The sequence below is a fragment of the Polyodon spathula genome, chromosome 5 (assembly GCF_017654505.1).
Source record: "Polyodon spathula isolate WHYD16114869_AA chromosome 5, ASM1765450v1, whole genome shotgun sequence".
In the NCBI taxonomy this organism is placed as follows: Eukaryota; Metazoa; Chordata; class Actinopteri; order Acipenseriformes; family Polyodontidae; genus Polyodon; species Polyodon spathula.
In genome coordinates this window covers 41573241-41592319 of record NC_054538.1, presented here as the reverse complement: position 1 = coordinate 41592319, position 19079 = coordinate 41573241, and the positions used below count along the sequence as shown (strand labels likewise).

The window sequence follows — 19079 nt, the reverse complement described above, 5'->3', positions numbered from 1 at the left end:
CAGGTGGAGCTTCCTCTTGTCATCCCATCTGGTGCTGTCAGAGTGTCAGTTTCTCAGCACACAGTACAGTAGTCACTCAGTAGTTGCTCAGTAACGAGGTGCAAACAGGTGATTGATCGACCTGAAGGAGCATACACTAAAGTGGCTTTGTTAAAAAAATGGAAATAAATCTACATTTATAACAGTTTATTTTTTAGGAAACCAACAATATTTTAAGGACCCCAACTGTTGTTGTTGATTCCAACTTAGGCACTTCACATAAGGACTAGTAACTTTACATCAGGACTAGCAAGTTTCAAAAGGTATTAGTCCTTTGGACTAGTACCACAATTTTGTTAGTTTCTAACCCTGGTTATTGTAGATGCTAATAGCCAAGAGTTAATCAGTTGTTCTGAAAACTACAGTGTTAAGATCAATCATAATAGAGTTGGTGATTTAAAGTAATGGCACACTAAATAGTGTAATAAATTCTCACTGCTATTTTTGATTTATCAAATATTGAGTGAAAGTTTTACAGAAATATAGTATTGGGGTTAAGTAAGATAAACTCAATAATCTGCCTAACCTTATTTCTCTTTTTTGTTATCTAAATATAAAAACACTTTGGTATAAGTTTTCATGAATAGAAGTGTTATAGGTCTGTAATTATGTGTATCTCAGAGTAAGGGTGTCTCACCTGTTCTGTAAGATTTGGGATGGAGGGATTTCCTACTTCATAGGCAGCCATCATGTAAATAAATCCTGAGCCCTGCCTTGCCCAAATAAGGTGAAGTTGTATTGACGTGATTAAAAATATGCACAGAACAGGCACATACTCATAGGTCTATAGTGAAGCGACTGACAGGGTAAAGAAGGACAGTGTTGGGGGTGGGGGCCAAGATCCTTTCGCCACTCATCCTTCCGAGATAGCAAGTTTATTTAAGGAACCCCTACTAATGGTGGGACAATACCTGACCCCGTCACTTGAAGAATAGCTTCATGAAGTACACAAGGTTTTTTTTTGTATTGCGGTATTATGTAGGCTGTTGGAAATACCCACAACGCGACATTACCATTACTGAGCCACTTGTTGGCACACTTTTATTTCAATGTGTGCTTTACCATTGCTGGTACAGTCACATGGTTTTCTCTGCTCGACCCTGCTTACCATTACCATTTCTGGTACCCTAGCAGTGGCTACCTGCAATTGCTCCAAACCTTGTAAATAAACCTGGGTGCCTCTATAGCATTTCAACTGCATCCCTCTGTCTCCCATTTTAAAGTAGGACATTTTCAAGGTCAGCTAATGGGGTCCCTGTTATGCCAGAATTTCAAGAAATTAAGTTTTTAATCCATGTGCTGTACATTACTGTATTGTAAACAAACTATACTTTTTAATGATAAAGTTCTATTAAATGCTATACCAATATTGACAAATTCAGCTTTCATTAACACACTATTTTCTAAGTTGCAGTTAGCAGTACAATAAAATACATACCACTTATGTGGCTACATTAAATTTTTATGTTATGAATTGCTAGTGATTGGATCTTTTTTCCCATTGTGATATACTGCAACGCAAAAACATTCTATTTCTATGCATACTGCTATATCGTTTAACCTCCACCCCACCCCCACTCAACCTACCTGCAAGCCTTCTGTCAGAAATAAACTACTAATTCCCTGTAGGGATTACTTCTATACTGTACTGTTGACCAGGTCACATAATGAGTTGAAACTATTAGCTACAAAGCTGGGCACTGTGGACATCTACTGTAGCTGTACTACTTTAGAATGCCTTGCCATAAAGAAAAACATTAGCTTAGCAAAATGAAAACATATTAGACATCTAAAATGATTTAAATTCATACTTAATTAGTTGTTGGTTAATGCAGTAGATTTATTTAATGTGATCTCTCTTTTTTGTTTTCCAACCAAACTGCAGGTACAGGTTCCATCCAGATTGCAGTCAGTAAAATGCATTTACAATGTGTGTTTTTTCCAGAGGCTCATTTAAGGCCTACACCTGCTTATCTTAGCCAGGAAGTGTTTTGTTTATAACTAATATTCACGTGAATGCACTTTCACTGTTGCTATTATCCAGTGGCATGAGAATGACCATTGCAAATTGATTCAGAGTGTGTTGGGAAAATGTGACGTTTAAGAAAGGAACATAGTTATCAAAGCTGATAAAAAAACAAGCCCCAGATGAACTATTTTGGATCAGCCACACATACGTGTTCAGTGAAAGCTGTACAATTCATATGCTCATGGCATGCTTGGTATGTGCTTGTATTTTGAAAGCACATTCTGCTAAAATGTGATTGATAAACCATAACTTCAAAAGAGTCAATCATATACATACAAAGTCACACACACTCCACTACTGTTGGTTGTTGTGTATTCTGTGCACCTAGCAACCATTTGTTGAGAGAGCAGCAGGCTTGTGAGTTTCCACCCACAGTGAAAACCAAATGGAGATTTCTGTTTAACAATCTTCAGCATCTGCTCTTACTGGTAAACTCAGCTGTAAATCTTACTTAAGGGATTGAACTGCTAAGCACATTTGTAAACAGCACAGGGGAGACATTGTTGCTGTTCTAATGAAAGAAACAGTTTCCTGCATGTGAATTGAATATCAAAATGCTAGCATCTCAGAAAGGTAAGATATGCATTTTCTGCATTCCTTTTTGTATATTATTTGTTGCCTATATATTTCTAATTAATAATAATAATAATAATAATAATAATAATAATAATAATAATAATAATAATAATAATAATAATGCCAGATGCCAATGTTTGTACTCCGATTGGGATCTCTAGTGGTAGAATTTCAAATCATACTAGACTGACATGTATACATTAGAATTTTATTATTTTTATTTACATTTTTACATTTTATAGTTGGATGATTTAAAAATGAAATATTTTCTTACTCCTTTTTAAGGCTTAAAAAGTTGGACTGGGTCTTGATTGGCTCACCTGGTAAATGCATGGCAGAGTGGTGTGCAGGTTGAACCATACAGTAAGGGAAATGCAGGTTTGCGTCCTGGCTGTGCCTCCCTAAACTACTCTTTCTCCTCTATTGCTGACCCAACCGGCTAGGCCGCTGGTTAGCTCAAATGAGAAATGGGGGGGGGGGGGGGGGGGGGGGGGGGGGGGTAAAATAGTTGAGCAATCTAATAATTGTTGTTTTAATTTTTGTTTTGGTATTTTAGACCCTCAGTCAGCTATGATTCCTAAGTATTCCATGATGGGGCCATTTAAAGGACACATGAGCTCTAAAAGCAGCCGTGAGTATTGCATTCTCTGATAGGTTTAACTAAATAGGAAATGAGAAAGACATCTAAGTTAATTTATGCCAACAATGTGCAGTCACTGTTGAAAATCCCTGGAACACTCACATTGTGATAACATCTTAGACTGATTGCCAGATGCCAAAGTGTTGTATAGTTCCTTACATTTTCTTGGATATCTCTTGCATCTCACCATCACTTGATGTGGTTGGTAACCTGCAGTGTGCTTCAATTTTTGCACATTCCACAGATGCTTGATAGGATTTATGTTCCCTTACTGTTCTATCAACTCCAATCAATGGAGGTTGGCGTTATTCTGGTTTTTAAAATCTGTCTTCATGTTATAATAGTTAATAAAAATTTTAAAGACTTTGTTGAAAAATTCTTCTAGTCAAAATATGTATCACTGAATGTACTTAATTTTTTTATTATTTATAAATTCAGCACTATTGAATGTTTAATAATTATAGGTGACAATCAAAACAATAGAAAATGTATATCTCAATGAAAAAAAAAGTGAGTTTCATTTGGGCTTGTTTTATAGTATTGAAAATATACTGGTTGCTTTTCACAAAACACAGTGTCAGTCTTTCATTTATCCCAGTTTCAGTAATGTAGGATGCAACTAATGTAGAAGTATATTAACTAACAAAATATTTCCTACCTAATCTATATTGCTATTATTTCAATGGTTTCAGAATTTTCTGTATGAAAAACACAATGGTATAAGTGCGTAGTTTATACAAAAAGATCTTTAAAAGCTCTCTAATCATGTCAGCATCATGATGTCAACTGCAAATAATGTTAGCTGTACAGCTACTGTATACAAAATATTGATTTAAATGTTGATAACATTCATTAATGAATATGTTTCCTAAGCAACGGTTTCCCTGGCTATAATGTTTAAAAGTCAATTAACTAGCTTCAAGTCATCTTGATAGAACAGTAACTTCTGGCAGCACACAATATCACTCTATATCAGTTTGGATTTTCTTTAAAAACAAATGTAATACTGTTTTCTTGCATGAGTCAACAGAATATTCTGTATTCTCAGTTTAGCTACAGTGTTTATTTCCTTGTAAGATACCTCAGTCCAAACTAGCTGTAAAACACAAACACAGCCCAGCTGAAAAGTGACATGATTTTGATGATATATTGATTATTAGTAACTGTATTTTACTGTTTGGAGAGATTGTTGCTGTATACATTTACTTGGTGAAAGCAAATGGGTTTTAAGTGTTCCCATAATCTGTTACAGTACAGTATAGTTTTAAACATAATATTGCAATTTAGTTGAATTAACCAGAGCAAATTATTGTATTGAGAATCAAATAAATACTTGGTAAATGGTTAGTTTAATCAGCATAATTATTTAATCTCAAAATAAATGTATTATCAAAAGTGAGTATTATATCAAGAACCTTATATTCACTAATAATACACAATTAGTTGGTTTGCTGGATTCTAAAATGTATAATATTGCAGCATACTTAACATTGTTACTGATTTACAGATATTAAATATTGTAGAATTAGGAGAGGTAAGTGACAGAGGAATTTGAAGCAAAGGTGAGGTGTCTGTTGAAAGGTTGTGTGGGATTAATTTATAGCTGATAGAACACAGCTAACCAATCAGAGAGCAGGATTTTTCCAAGCAGATGTATAATGGAATTTCAGGTATGTCTGTGTGATGCACCCGTTTGAATACCAGTGTGTATACAGTGGGACCATTTTCATAGTACAGTGCTTTCTCTGTATTTCACAGTTCAGTAACTCACAGTTATGGTATGCTGTAAACTATGTTACACTTTACTGTGTAAGGACCCTTCACTAATTGACAGCCCTTCACATTCCGCTATTTTCCACTACACATTCCACTACTATATGTGTGAGTTAGGTAGTGAAATAACTAGGGAGAATTGTATTTGAATTCAAGTAGTCAAAAAACATCCGTGCATCTGTGTCACAAAGACGGCTGCCATGGGTGACGTCAGACCAGAAACAGGAAAGGAACAACAGAGAGAGGTGGAGTTTGGTGGAGCTGAGTGAATGGTTTTGCTCAGCATTTAATAAATCAACAGAGAGTAAATAAACGGCTGTAACAAACACAAAAACACTGGACACGGCACATTCGCCAAAACAAAAGAGACAAACAAAACAGACTAACACTACACAAAACACGGTGAGCAGATATTTTAACTTTACATTATTATTTTATTATTTATTACCTCAGTTTCCAATCCCGTTCTCCACTTACCAAACACCCAACCCCGAAAGTGGATGAAAACATGCAGCTTTTATGCAGCTGTACCGTGACTCGATTGCTAATCACTCATTCAATTGGAGTCGCGGTACAACTGCACGTGAATTAATAAAGTGCAATTCCCTGTGCTCACATATTATTACATTTTACTTGCACGTGAAGTGCTGTGCAATCCTCGTGCCTAAATACAAATATACATTTTAAACACTTGTGTTACACAGACCCGTTTATATCCCGCGTACCAATGACTATACACCAACATTAACACAGATCACAAAATACACACAGGAGCGGGCACTTTGCCACATATGCCCTCCCTTGTGCAAAGCACACATGGCCTCAATGGCCACCTCCCCCCTTAAAATCCCAAAAGTCTCGCTCAAAGTCCTGGGCCAAGAACAGGGACTTTAAGGGGTTGATGGGTGGCAATGTTGCCAGTAGCCAGGCTGCTACTGGCCATGGTGTCAGCAGACGTGCTGACAGTGGAGTGAATCTCTCCTCCCGCTGTACCACTGGCATCGGAAATGCTGCCAATTGTGCGGCTGTCAGCATACGTGCCAACAGTAACCAGACTGACTCCATCAGCTGCTGGGGATGGTGGTCTCCAGACCTCCCCCAAGATCTCCAGCAGCAAAACTGCTGAGGTGGAAGGTGGTCTCCTGACCTCTCCTCCCTTTTTCATTGGGGGGAGAGGTCGATGACCCCTGGGGCCAAGCAGCTGACTGCGATCCCTGGCGAAGCAGTTTCTGTGACTCCAGGCGATGTGGAGCGGCTGGCAACCCCAGGCGATGCGGAGCAGCAGGCAACCCCAGGCGATGCCAGGCAGGCATCCTTGGGCAAAGCAAGGCAGGCATCCTTGGGCGAAGCGAGGCAGGCATCCTTGGGCGAAGCGAGACAGGCATCCTTGGGCGAAGCAAGGCAGGGAGTCAGGACAAGCTGGGTGCGGGCGTTGGCCCTCTTCTCGGCCACTGCAGCCAGGTGGTTCTTCCCCGTTCTTCCCTCAGCAGCCTATGCAAGGGCTGCTGAGGACCGCCAGCACGTAGTCCTGGTCCTTCTAGTGTAGGGAGAGGTAGCTCCTGCTCCTCTCCCCCTGATGGTGATGGAGGCAAAGGCAGCTCCAGCTGCTGTCCTTGTGATGGTAGGGGAAGTGATACCAGCAAGCAATCATCCTCTGAGGCAGCTCCTGCTCCTCTCCCCCAGGCATTCATGGAGGCAGAGTGGGGGAAGCGATACCTCCAGGCATTGGTAGGGGAAGTGATACCAGCAACCCATCATCCTCTGCTGGTCTGCTGGTGGACAGGGACCCAGCAGGCATTCACCCTCTGCTGGTGGAGGTGACGGAGGCAGAGACCCAGCTCCTGCTGCTCTGCTCCTGCCGATGGAGGTGGCGGTGGAGAGGGACCCAGCAGGCATTCACCCTCTGCCGATGGAGGTGACGGAGGCAGAGGCAGCTCCTGCTGCTCTGCTCCTGCCGATGGAGGTGGCGGAGGCGTGTAGTCTACTGGCGGCGGAGGTGGGAGCGGTGTGTCTCCTGGAGGCGGAGGTGGGAGCGGCGTGTAGTCTGCCCTTATTACAGGGGACTGATGCAGCTCTCCCTCACTTGCAGGGGACTGGTGCCGCTCTCCCTCACTTGCAAGGGACTGGTGCGGCTCTCCATCACTTGCAAGGGACTGGTGCGGCTCTCCCTCGCTTGCAGGGGAAGGTGATGGAGGCAGAGGAAGCACCTGCTCCTCTCCTCCAGGTGGTGATGGTAGGGGAAGTGATACCAGCAGGCACTCACCCTCTGCTGGAGGAGCTCCCTCTCGGGTTTTGGATCCCTGCGGGCCCCCCCGTCTGGGCGCTGGACTCTTGTGGTCTCACCGTCTGGGTGTTGGACTTTTGCGGTCCTCCCGCCTGGGCGCTGGCAATCCTGCTACCTGGGCTGATGTTCTGTTTATAGCTGCCTCCAGGTAGCAGAGAAGCAACTCCACACCTTCCTCCAGGGAGTTTGGGGTGTGTTCCACCTCCCATCACTCCCTGTCCATCAGCCACAGGACCCCTGGCTATGGGCATGGACTGGGCCCCCAGCCCAGCATTGTCCTGAATCCATTCCCTCAGCCTGATGGTGTCTTCTGACATTTTTCATTTATTTTTTGTCATTTTTTTTTAAACAAGAAATTGTGGTTTCTGCTCTGGTCTGCATCTAGGAGGCGTGGTAATCTCACTCTGACACCACGTGTCACAAAGATGGCTGCAGTGGGTGACGTCAGACCAGAAACAGCAAATAAACGATGGAGAAAGGTGGAATTTGGTGGAGCTGAGCGAATGGTTTCGCTCAGCATTTAATGAATGAACAGACAGCCAGAAAATAAACGGCTGTAACAAACACAAAAACACTGGACACAGCACATTCACCAAAACAAAAGAGACAAACAAAACGGACTAACACTACACAAAACACGGTGAGCAGATATTTTAACTTTACATTATTATTTTCTTATTTATTACCTTCGTCTCCAATCCCATTCTCCACTCACCGAACACCCAACCCTGAGTGGGTGAAAACATGTAGCTTTTATGCAGCTGTACTGAGACTCAACTGCTAAACAATCATTCAATTGGAGTCTCGATACAACTGCACGTGAATTAATAAAGTACAGTTCCCCGTGCTCACATATTACATTTTACCTGCATGTGAAGTGCTGTGCAATCCTCGTTCCTAAATACAAATATACATTTTAAACACTCGTGTTACACAGACCCATTTATATCCCATGTACCAATGACTATACACCAACATTTAACACACCACACAAAATATACACAGGGGCGGGCACTTTGTCACAATCTGCCACAAACAAGCGGATTGAATTCTGTTTTCGGCATTATAGTTCAAGGACAGTGTAAGATTAGTTAATTTAGAGGGTTTCTTTGTCCTTAAAGACCATGTTCACATTTTCTAACAAAAATATAGTACAATGGTGAGGGGTTAATCGGTGTGGTGAGGGGGGTTAATGGCCTATTGTTTGACCCCTTACCCGGTATGGACACTAACGACCCGTCCTATCTAAATTTGGGTAGGGACGGTTGGAATGTAATGGTGGTGTGTGGTGGTGATATATTATATATATTATATTAATATATATATATATATATATATATATATATATAAGGGCTTTCACCCTGCCACTATGTCAAATATACATTGATACAATTTACATAATTGTACATAACATGATTACAAATTATTAATCCTGGGATAAATGGTTTAACAGCGTTTGATAAACCTTAAAAGCTGCTCAATATTACAAATGCCTGATGGTAGCTTGTTCTTACTGTATGTCATCATTATACTGAAATTATTTTGAACAGGTGGCTCAGTGAGTTTCAGGGCATGTTAACAGGGCTGTAGAAGCAGATAGAGCTGTGGTAAGACTGTAAGAGAAAGCCTGACTTGTAACTAAGGTTACTACTGTAAGGGTTCATTTTTTTTTAATCATTTTTGGAGAAAAAACAGGTAATATACACGTGAAAAATGATATTAAAGGTCGCATATGCAATAACATAATGTACAGTACACTCTGAGGAATATACATATTGCAGTTACCAGAACGATAGATAGTTATAGTTGTTTACGCCCCTTAAAAATTTCTTCCTAATTGATACTTGTTCCATAATGAAATTCAATTGATTCTTAGCTTGGTAATTGGATTTGGTTTTCGTTCCTTTGTTACACTTAGTTCAAACAGTTAAAATGTTTGTCTCTCACACTGTGGGAGTTCCTCTGTATAAATCCCACTTATACAGACAAAAGTGTTGGTTGTAAGTGGAGATTCTAGCAAGGACTGTGTTTTTTATGTAGAACATGAAAAAGTGGCATTAGAAAAATAAAAATGCAAAAAACAAAGGAATGTGAACACGGGAACAAATCTAAAACAGATGCACCTAAATATCATTGAAAGGGATCGGTTGTCGAGATGTACGCAAGTTGGCTGTAAGCTTGTTTGAATAGTGGCTAAAGCCAGGAACTAAATGTAAAAGCTACGTTTATGTCTGTGTAATTGATGGAGGTTTACAAAGTGATGAGGAAATTGTTTTTGTTCCTGACATTTTTTTTAGTTCTTCATTTTTAAACGAGGAATGAAAAAAACTATATCTCCCAGAATGCCATAGCAATCCAAAAACACTGATTGGCAATCACTTAAACTAACACATCTGTTCGTAATTTAAGAAACCAGAAAACCAGGCAGCTACAAAAGGACCTGTTTCAAAGACAATAGCTGTCTGTGGGAAGGTAAGCAACTGTGTATAGATCTGAATATGGTGTATGTTAAAACAAAGTATATTAAATCAGTGTTGTAAATTATATATTTAAAGGCTTTCTTTACAACATGCTGTTTCAGAATCGTGGAAAACTCTAAAGCCTGGTTCATACTTCTGTAACAGATGAAAGCGATATGTCAGGCTCAGACAGCTATAAAAGCTGTGCAGCTTCACTATTTGCTGCATGAAGGACACATCGTGTTGCCTGAGTTTGTACCTCTTATACAAGGAGTTTTAAAAAAAAAATCTAAAGTGACATTGTTGGTACATCTGTCCTCTCAACCAACAGAAGCCGAAAGTGAAAATTTCAAACATTAAATTAGGGAGATGCAGGTATCTGCTAGTGAGAGATTTTGTAGGTATTTTTGAATGACAGGTGAAAGATCTGACGATCTGTTAAGGCTGAACGCCTTTCCAAACAATATTGTAGATGCCGTAATTCCAATTTGTCGCAAGACCCTCACCTCCGACCACAAGTTATGTCAGAGTCTGAAGTGTGTACTGTAAGTTGTGTACTGTTGTGTAACATTTAAACTTATCAGTAGTCAAAAGCAGTAATCGTTAGATTATTGGTTTTGGTGTACTATTTAAAAGCTTTTGTGCACTCTTTTAATCGCATTCTGGAGCGCTGAAGTTATAATTTTATACATACATAGATTTTAAAAGAACTCACCAGGTTTCAAAGGGAAAAACGTCCGATAATCTTCGAGAATTTAATTCTTCTTTTCTGACAGCCTTTATTCTCTTAAATTAATAATTCTTGCTTCAACTTCTCTTCAGTAATTCTTGTGGATTTCTCTTCTCTACTCCATCTTTCCTTCCTCTCTCTCCTTCCTTTTAGTAACATGCTGTAACCAGATATTTTAACAGAACACAACAGGGGGAGGGACTACCTACTCCACTTAGCTAGCAAAGATGAACCCCTTCTTAATTCAAAGGACGGGTATTTGTTTCAGTCTTAAGCCCTTCCAAAAGAAAAAGAAAACCTCAGGGTTACGCAAGTTATCAGCTTTTTACTCATGTATCACACACTAAGGAAAAATCATCATATTAGGGCTACTTGTCTATACTTGTTACTCGGCACATGACTTAACAAGCTATCCAGACAAAACCACCAAAACTAAGAAAGGTTGTTAAAGTTTAAAACATTTATTATAAAATCTGTATACCATAAAACTTCAATTAAACAACTCCAGCTTTTATTTACAATATTTGACAGCAGACCCCGCATTTATTGGAGACCGGCGATTATTTGAAACCAGCGCTCATATTAGATCTCTAGCTTCACAACCTTGTACCAACATCATAACTCAATTTAAACATTCTAGCAACTTTGCTAAAAGGGTGTGTGTCAGTGGGAACCAAGTAACAGTTTTGTTTTATAACACAATTACATTGTATTGTACACCCTCAAGCATAAAGTGAAAGTATTATTACAGTCTTTTTATATGCATTGGTTAACAAGGATACAGTATGCAAATCAAACAAGCAGAAGTACGAATTTGTATTTAAAAACAAATTAGAGCTACCATTGTTAATAATAATAATAATAATAATAATAATAAATAATAATAATAATAATAATAATAATAATAATAATAAACAAACTTCTAAAATGTTTTTTAAAATGAACAATAAAAGCAATAAGTGTCATTATCAAAAATAATTTATTGTTTAATCTCAAACTTGTACATTGTTAATACAAAAAAACATGTTAAAATACACCAAGAGGTTTGTATCTGGCCTACTTTCAGCATGCTTAAAATTATCAAAACTTTTAATAATGTAATAACTGCATTAAACAAGTATGCATTACATGTAGGTATACCTTTAATTACTTTTTCTATTATTATTATTATTATTATTATTATTATTATTTATTATTATTATTATTATTATTAATCCTGAGTCACTTTCATCGCTGTCGCTTATTAGCAGTTCATTACATCCAAGCACCTCCTCATCTTCATTGGCAATGACAGAGACCCAGCATTTATTTACAATATTTGCCAACAGACCCAGCGCGTATTGGAGACAAGCGATTATTTGAGACCCAGCAATTATTTGAAGTTTTGCAGTACATTCAACACATTTAAAGTGTATTACATTAGTGTTAATAATCAATCAATATTGTGTCTAATGCTTAAATATTTTATTATGTTTTTTTTTTTAATGAGGCAGCAAAATTTGTGTTCCACTTTGTGCATTGTGTTGTTGCTTGTTACTTCTCTATATGGGTGTGGATAGCAGTTACACATGCAGGTTGAAAGCTTGTGCAGAGCCATTTTACATGTTGCATATGTTTAAAACCCTTTTGTGTGTATCCTTGTTTTTTATAAAATGTTTTACTTAAATTCAAAATGCAGATTTTAGACCACACATAGCACATTATAGATGTGGAAGTTTGAACTGCTGCTTTCTGATGCCCTACCAATTTTATTTCTAATAGCAATGCTTACATGTACAGTACAGCAGTTGTCAATGCTACAGAATGTGTTTTAACTCCTTAAAATGTCTTTTAATTCACAGCATTCTGTTCTGGTTCTTCTTGTAAACTCTCAACTCAATACCTTATTCAAGACCACATGACAGCACATTACAGAAAACTGCTGTCCACTAAAGGTAATCATATATATGAAACCAGATAACACCAGCAACCATCATCAGGCCATAGAACATGCAACTCTTTCCAGATGACACAAGAAACATCCCTCATCATGGTCCACTGGTGCTGTAGCAATGGATATACATATACACTTCAACACATACACACCCACTTAAGGCTGTAGAAACTTATCAACTTTACAAAAATAAAAATATATTTGCATGTACTTTTGATCTCAATGCAAGCATGAAAGTAATTGACATGTCTTAATACACTATTACTGTTTTCTAGCATTTCAAAGCATTCAAATAACCATATAGGCTGGCTGGTGGGGAGCGTGCAACAGGGCTTAAGGTTTATTCCACCAGATATACTGTTGTCTCAGTGGCTGCTTCCAGGGACATTCCTAACCAGAAATCTGCAGGGCTGTTACCTGGAAGTCAGCACACACCTGTACCTCCCATTACTATATCAAGCTTGAGTTACGCTGGCATGATTATCTTGCAGCCTTGGTTCTGCAGTCTCTTTTTTCTAAATAGGGGGTGTGCGCCTTTACCCCTCCTCCTAGAGAACTGCTAGGAGTCTGCCATAAATGTGGATAGTGTGGATCCACTAGAAATGAGGGTTACTCACATGTAATCGTAGTTCTAGGATTGGTATGTGATACACAACAAACAACCTATGGCCTCCCCTGGCATATGGCATACCAATTCTTGCTTCTGATGTGATGTGCCGAGGAGGATACCACCTGGGTGGTTAGGAGGAGCAAGCTTAAAGACCTTCTGATCAAAATTAAAGGGGAAAAAGAAGATTATCTGCATATTGTTTGGGCCTTTCTGAAGCAGCTGACCCACCAGTGCTGCGTTTTCAAATTGAAGAGATTTTCCATTTGGTGTCAGGGCACGGAGCTAGACCCCCTGTCCTGCCCAGTGGTGCGCATCCTGGATTATCTCTGGTCCCTCCCAGTCATGCCTATGGTTGATGACCCTCAAAGTGCACTTGGCAGCCATCTCTTCATACCAGACGTGAGCTGAGAATATAGTTCTAGTTTTGTAAAGTTGATAAGGTTCTGCAGCCTGAAGTGGGTGTGTATGTGTTGAAGTGTGCATGTATATCCATTGCTACACCACTGGTGCACCATGATGATGGATGCATCTTGTGTCACCTGGAAAGATTTGCATGTTCTGTCTTGCTTGTTTTGCCTGGTTCCTTTGGCTGCTTGTGTAGGGGTGGGAATGGCGAGTTAGGGTTGAAAACCCTAACACCACATTTGCTAACAGCTGCATTAACATAGTTTTTTACAATGAATGTCCTTGCTTTTTGATTGTGTAGTTTATATTTTCATTATAAACTATACCACTTCTGTGGAGGTGTTCCATACATGACTGCATTTTACCACATTTTATTAGACATGTTAATGCAGAGTGCAAATTCAGTAATTGTAACAAAATAGTAAAACAGTGTTGATCGTTTGTATCGACATAGTTTTTGAAATCTATGATGCATAATTGTAAGGTAAGAAATTAAGTGTCTTTAAAGGTGGGTTCACGCTAGACAACATAAGTGACTTAACGTTACGTAGAAGCCCTTTATGTCAGTTTAAACAAGTTTTAATGGACAAGACATAAGGTCAATGTCACAAGGTCTCAAAATGCTTCATGTTTTGTCCTTAAAAGCCTCTTTATTTATCATCTATTAATGAATCATTTATAAAGCAATGTTCATTAACAGTACAGAAAAAAAAAAAATCATGACCATGAAACATAAATGTAAAGACTTGTTTTTACAATTGAGAGCAATGATTTAACATATTGCTCATTCTTCACTAAAGTGATTCTATCGTGCTTACATTGTGATGTTAAACTGAAGTTACAATGAGTACTTTAGTCTAGTGTAAAACTGCAGTTACAATGTAATTGTATTACAGTCTAGTGTTAAACTGCAGTTGCAATGTGTTTTCTATTGATTTTTTGGTGTTAAACTGCAGTTACAAAGTGATTCTATTAAATGTAATCTTAAATGTCTCTATTAAAAGAGGGCAACTTGCATTTTTTTTGTTATAAAAGACACAATACCAGTGTTGCTAGCAGAAAAAAAATCTATTTCTTAACACTTTTCTAATATGAGACCATTTTCAAATTTAAATGATTTAACTGATGAAAAGAAAGAAAAAAAAAAACACAGGCTTACAAAGAAAGGTAGACAATCAGCCAAGTGTTTTAACCTGGAATCTTAATTCATGAAACACGAAACAATAATAAACCTCCTAATCAGAAGAAATCTTTTTATTATTGCTCCTCACTGAACAGAAATGAAAGCTTAACACAGATTGTTTTAAATTCGCTGGATGTATCAGAGCACTAACATTCAAGCTATCTGTAAATTTGGTTAAAACTGTGTCACATCACATCAAAGTAGGGTGAACACCTTTTCAAAATGTAAAAACGGGACACTATTTACATTCTTTTCACTGTTTCCTTCAAAGAGCGGGGGGGGGGGGGGTAATGATTACTTGTAGTGATTACAAGAGTAAAATGGAACCAACATAAAATATTTTTGAGCTAGTTTTTCCTTTAAGTCTGTATTTCAAATATGTTTATTTGTAGATTTGTTATGGACTATTTTGCTGTCACTGTAGTTGCTGTTCTCTCTCGATGGTAGGGCGCTGTGTTTATTCTTTTTTAAAAAGGGAATCTCAGGAAAGAACAGAAATTCAGCACTCTAACTGAAACACTTTACAGCATGTTAATGCAGAGTCAGTGTCTGTGTGTGTGTGTGTGTGTGTGTGTGTATTATATATATAAATATATTTCGTATCTTTTAGTACTTTTTGGACCAAAGTTATCCACATAAGTTTAAAACTGACCATTTGATATATTATATATATATATATAATATATATATATATATATATATATATATATATATATATATATAAACCAGTCAAAAGTTTGAGTACACCTGCTTGAAACCAGGTTTTTCATGATTATCTATGCTTTTAACTGTATAAACTTGTCAATAAACACTTAATATTTCATTATGATACATGTACTTATATACGCTGATAATCATAAGTGAATTGCATTCAAAAATTTTATTTTTAAATGAAAATGTAAATCTTGTCAATTTCAATGAAATGGTCACCCAAAGCAATTAAAAGTTAAAAGTCTGAAATGTGTATAACACGGTGTTAGAACACTGGTCTAAGTATAAAAGTGTCTTTGTTACATGTTCTCTGAGTTAACTAGCTTGTTACCTAATTAACCTTTTGACACCAATTATTGTTAACAGGTGAGGGTCCATGATTACCAAAGATATAGGTAGCATAGGCCCAAGTTTGATTGATTTGAAGAAGCTGGCACTCATGAGGACCGAACAAGGTCAGGCAGGCCAAGGGTGGCCTCAGAATCAGAGAACAACTTCATTCGAGTCACAAGTCTGCGAAACCTACGATTAACTGCCCTGAAATACAAGCTCAGCTAAATGCTACTAGAAGTACAGATGTTTCAACATCAACTGTTCAGAGGAGATTGCGTGAAGCTGGCCTAACTGGAAGAATTGCTGTAAAGAAACCACTGTTAAGAGTGCAGAATAAGAGGAAGAGACTTGTCTGGGCCAAAAAACACAGAAACTGGACGTTTGAGGAGTGGAAGTCTGTCTTATGGACCGATGAGTCAAAATTTGAAATATTTGGGTCCAACCGCCGAGTATTTGTAAGACGCAGAGAGGGTGAGCGCATGAGTTCTGCATGTGAGGTTCCCACTTCAAGCATGGAGGAGGCAGTGTCAAGGTCTGGGGTTGCTTTACTGGTGACAGAGTTGGTGATCTTTACCAAGTCCATGGCAAGCTCAACCAGAACTTGTATGGGATGAACTGGACAGAAGAGTCAAAGAAAAGCTACCCACAAGTGCCCTACATCTCTGAGAATTGCTACAGAAGAGCTGGGAAGACATGTCAGTGATTTCCTGCTGAAACTTGTTAACAGAATGCCTCATGTTTGTGAGGTTGTTATTAAGGCAAAGGGTGGCTATTTTGTGGAATCCAAGATTTAGAGACAGATTTCAATTTTCTTGAACGTTGCTTTGATACTCCGTATGTTTTGTTTTGTATATTGTAACGTGTTTTCATTTTCAAGTATTTACCGAAACGTATACGACATAAAACATTTTCAATTATAAAAAAAACCCAGTTTCCAGGAAGTGTACTCAAACTTTTGATTGGTACTGTATATATATATACACACACACACACACACATTTCAGATTCAGACTCAGTAAGTGTGAACGGTGTGAAAGACATTTTATCCAAGTAACATAATGAAATTGGAAACACCGACCCCATGTCAACAGTTTCTCGATGAGCAATCCCAAGCGATTTATTTTTTATTTTTTTCTGGTATGGCAAATCTGTCTGTCTTTATTGTTCACCGCATTTATACAGCGTTTCCTCCAAAAACAAAACAAACAAAACAAGGCACGGTAATGTAAAAGTGAATCATTAAAAAGTTTTAGATATTGTGATTTTTTTTTTTTTTTTAAAGACTGTGATCTTTAGTTGCTTTTGTGCATTTTCATTTGCTGTGAAGAAACTGTGACTTTAGGGCCTTATCAAGCACTATATTCTGCAATTTTGAAGACTGACTTTGGATAGCGTTTTAATTTGGGAAACTGGTGTTGTTATTTTTAAATCTTTTGCTAAATTACATTGCCTTTTTACGTTTTAAGCATTTCTGTGCATGGGTAACATTTTGATTTAATTTTGCTGTTGCGTTGTTAAATTGGAATTTTACATACTGCAACATTAAGTACTTGTGGCAAAATGGTTTGCAGTGCGTGGTGTAGATGTGAAGCAATGCTTAGACAATGACAAACAACAAAGTTCATTGTCCAAACAATCCTTTTATTTATAATCCTGGCCGATTTGGCAATCGTAAATAGTAACTGACAATGCACAACAATGCGTACTGCACATTTAAAACCACAGGGTTCAGTCCCCGAAATAATAACAGTACAAACACACAGAGAACACAAACACGATCACACATCCAGAGTTAGTGTTATACATGCAAGTGGTGACAGTAGTGCAGTGTGTCTGGGTTTGGTGATGGCCCGGATCATGTTAGCCGTCTAACAACGACAAAAGAGTATAGCACTCTGAAAGCACGATATCATTTCAACAACAGTTAAAAATGAACTAAGAATAAACTACAGTAGAAGCCTGTTCACCTGAACAGCATAGGAACACAGCAATGGTTTGTATTAATGAGTTTTCAGATGTTTACAAAAACAGCAACACACGTACATATATTGCACTCTAAAGGTTTATTTTAAAAAATTGTATTTTTCTGATAGCCCGAAACATGTGTTTTACACTGTATATAACATCACTCTGTAAAGCACATCTGACAGTGATACTGAAGCACTGTTCTTTATTTGTATGCACATATATATCAGTTCATTTTTTTAACAGTTTTTTTTTTAAACTTTAAAAAAAGGAAAAAATTATAAACTCAATACAGTACTGAAAACAAGTTGCAATACTATTTTCAAAACGGCAGGCTGTATTCTATAGTGCTGTTGGTTCTACAGTTTTACACTTATACATTTCTTCATACAGCGTAAAACATTTTTGCTGAATTAAAAAAAAAAAAAAAAAAATGATATTGTTCAAAATTGAAGATTATATAACATGGCTAGACAAAGATCTGCATGCATCTACCAACAATTACTAGGCACAAAACTCCGGACCTGGCAAAAGCAGATAAACCTGGACCTGGAAGCGGAGAGAAACAAAAATAATATCCTTCTTCCTACAGTATATAATGAGTAACAAGTGCAGAAATGCCATTCCGGTGCGTTCTGCCAGGACTCGAGCGCTGTACAATATCTAAGTGAACGGATCAAACTTGTTATGAGTTTGCAAAATCAGATGAAAGCTTTCAATACAATCAGGATAATATATAATCATTATTTACAAAATCTTGTTTGTCTCATTACTTGTTAAAAACTGTAACTTTACAGCTATGGTACTTGCAAATGTTGCAAAATTAAACAAAGGTTGTGTGAAAGCTAGGGCATCTTCATTACAAGCTGCACTGGAAGCATGTCTTGGGTTCGATTCCCACACATGGTTTATATTGCAAACTTAAAAAATTAAATGTATTTTATTTGTGTGACAAACATGTGCAAAAAAAAATATGAATGGCACTTTCATTGAACATACGTATTGTAACGCCGAGCGCGTTGTGAGGGAAACAAAACTCGGGAAGACTAGAAGGGATTCGAACTTGCTGCTTTTAATAACTGAACTTAAAATAAAACAAACAGAAAATCCCTGTTTGGGCCGGGGTTCAAGGCAAAATAATCAAATAAAAATAATGCCCTCAGTCACCCTTTTTCACTCGTTTTTATCTTCCCGCACTCACGCTCACTGCTTCTTCTCTTCTCTCAGACACTCGCAAACACACTTTGGGTTCATCTCATTGCTTCTCAGGTGAGGCCCTCACTTATGTCCCTCACAGTCTCAGTCACCATTCCAGTCTCAGTTTGCGTGCCTTCTCCCGCTCGCGGCTCGCCCACCCCCAAACACATACTTATAGCCTCGGGAGAAGGGGGGGGTTCCGTCCACCATGC

At 38.1% G+C, this 19079-nt stretch overlaps 1 protein-coding gene across 2 annotated transcripts in view; it reads left to right on the top strand.

The window, feature by feature from the left end:
• The first annotated feature begins 2428 nt into the window (after positions 1–2428).
• LOC121315971 (spermatogenesis-associated protein 7-like) overlaps positions 2429–19079 on the top strand; it is a 117990-nt gene continuing 101339 nt past the window's right edge. The window contains exons 1-3 of one of the 2 annotated variants that reach the window (XM_041250615.1): positions 2429–2641; positions 3201–3275; positions 12372–12464. In XM_041250615.1, coding sequence (XP_041106549.1) covers positions 2623–2641; positions 3201–3275; positions 12372–12464 — 187 coding nt within the window. In that variant the 5' untranslated portion in view covers positions 2429–2622. The remainder of the gene's footprint in view (positions 2642–3200; positions 3276–12371; positions 12465–19079) is intronic. The other variant, XM_041250616.1, reaches the window with a different exon arrangement.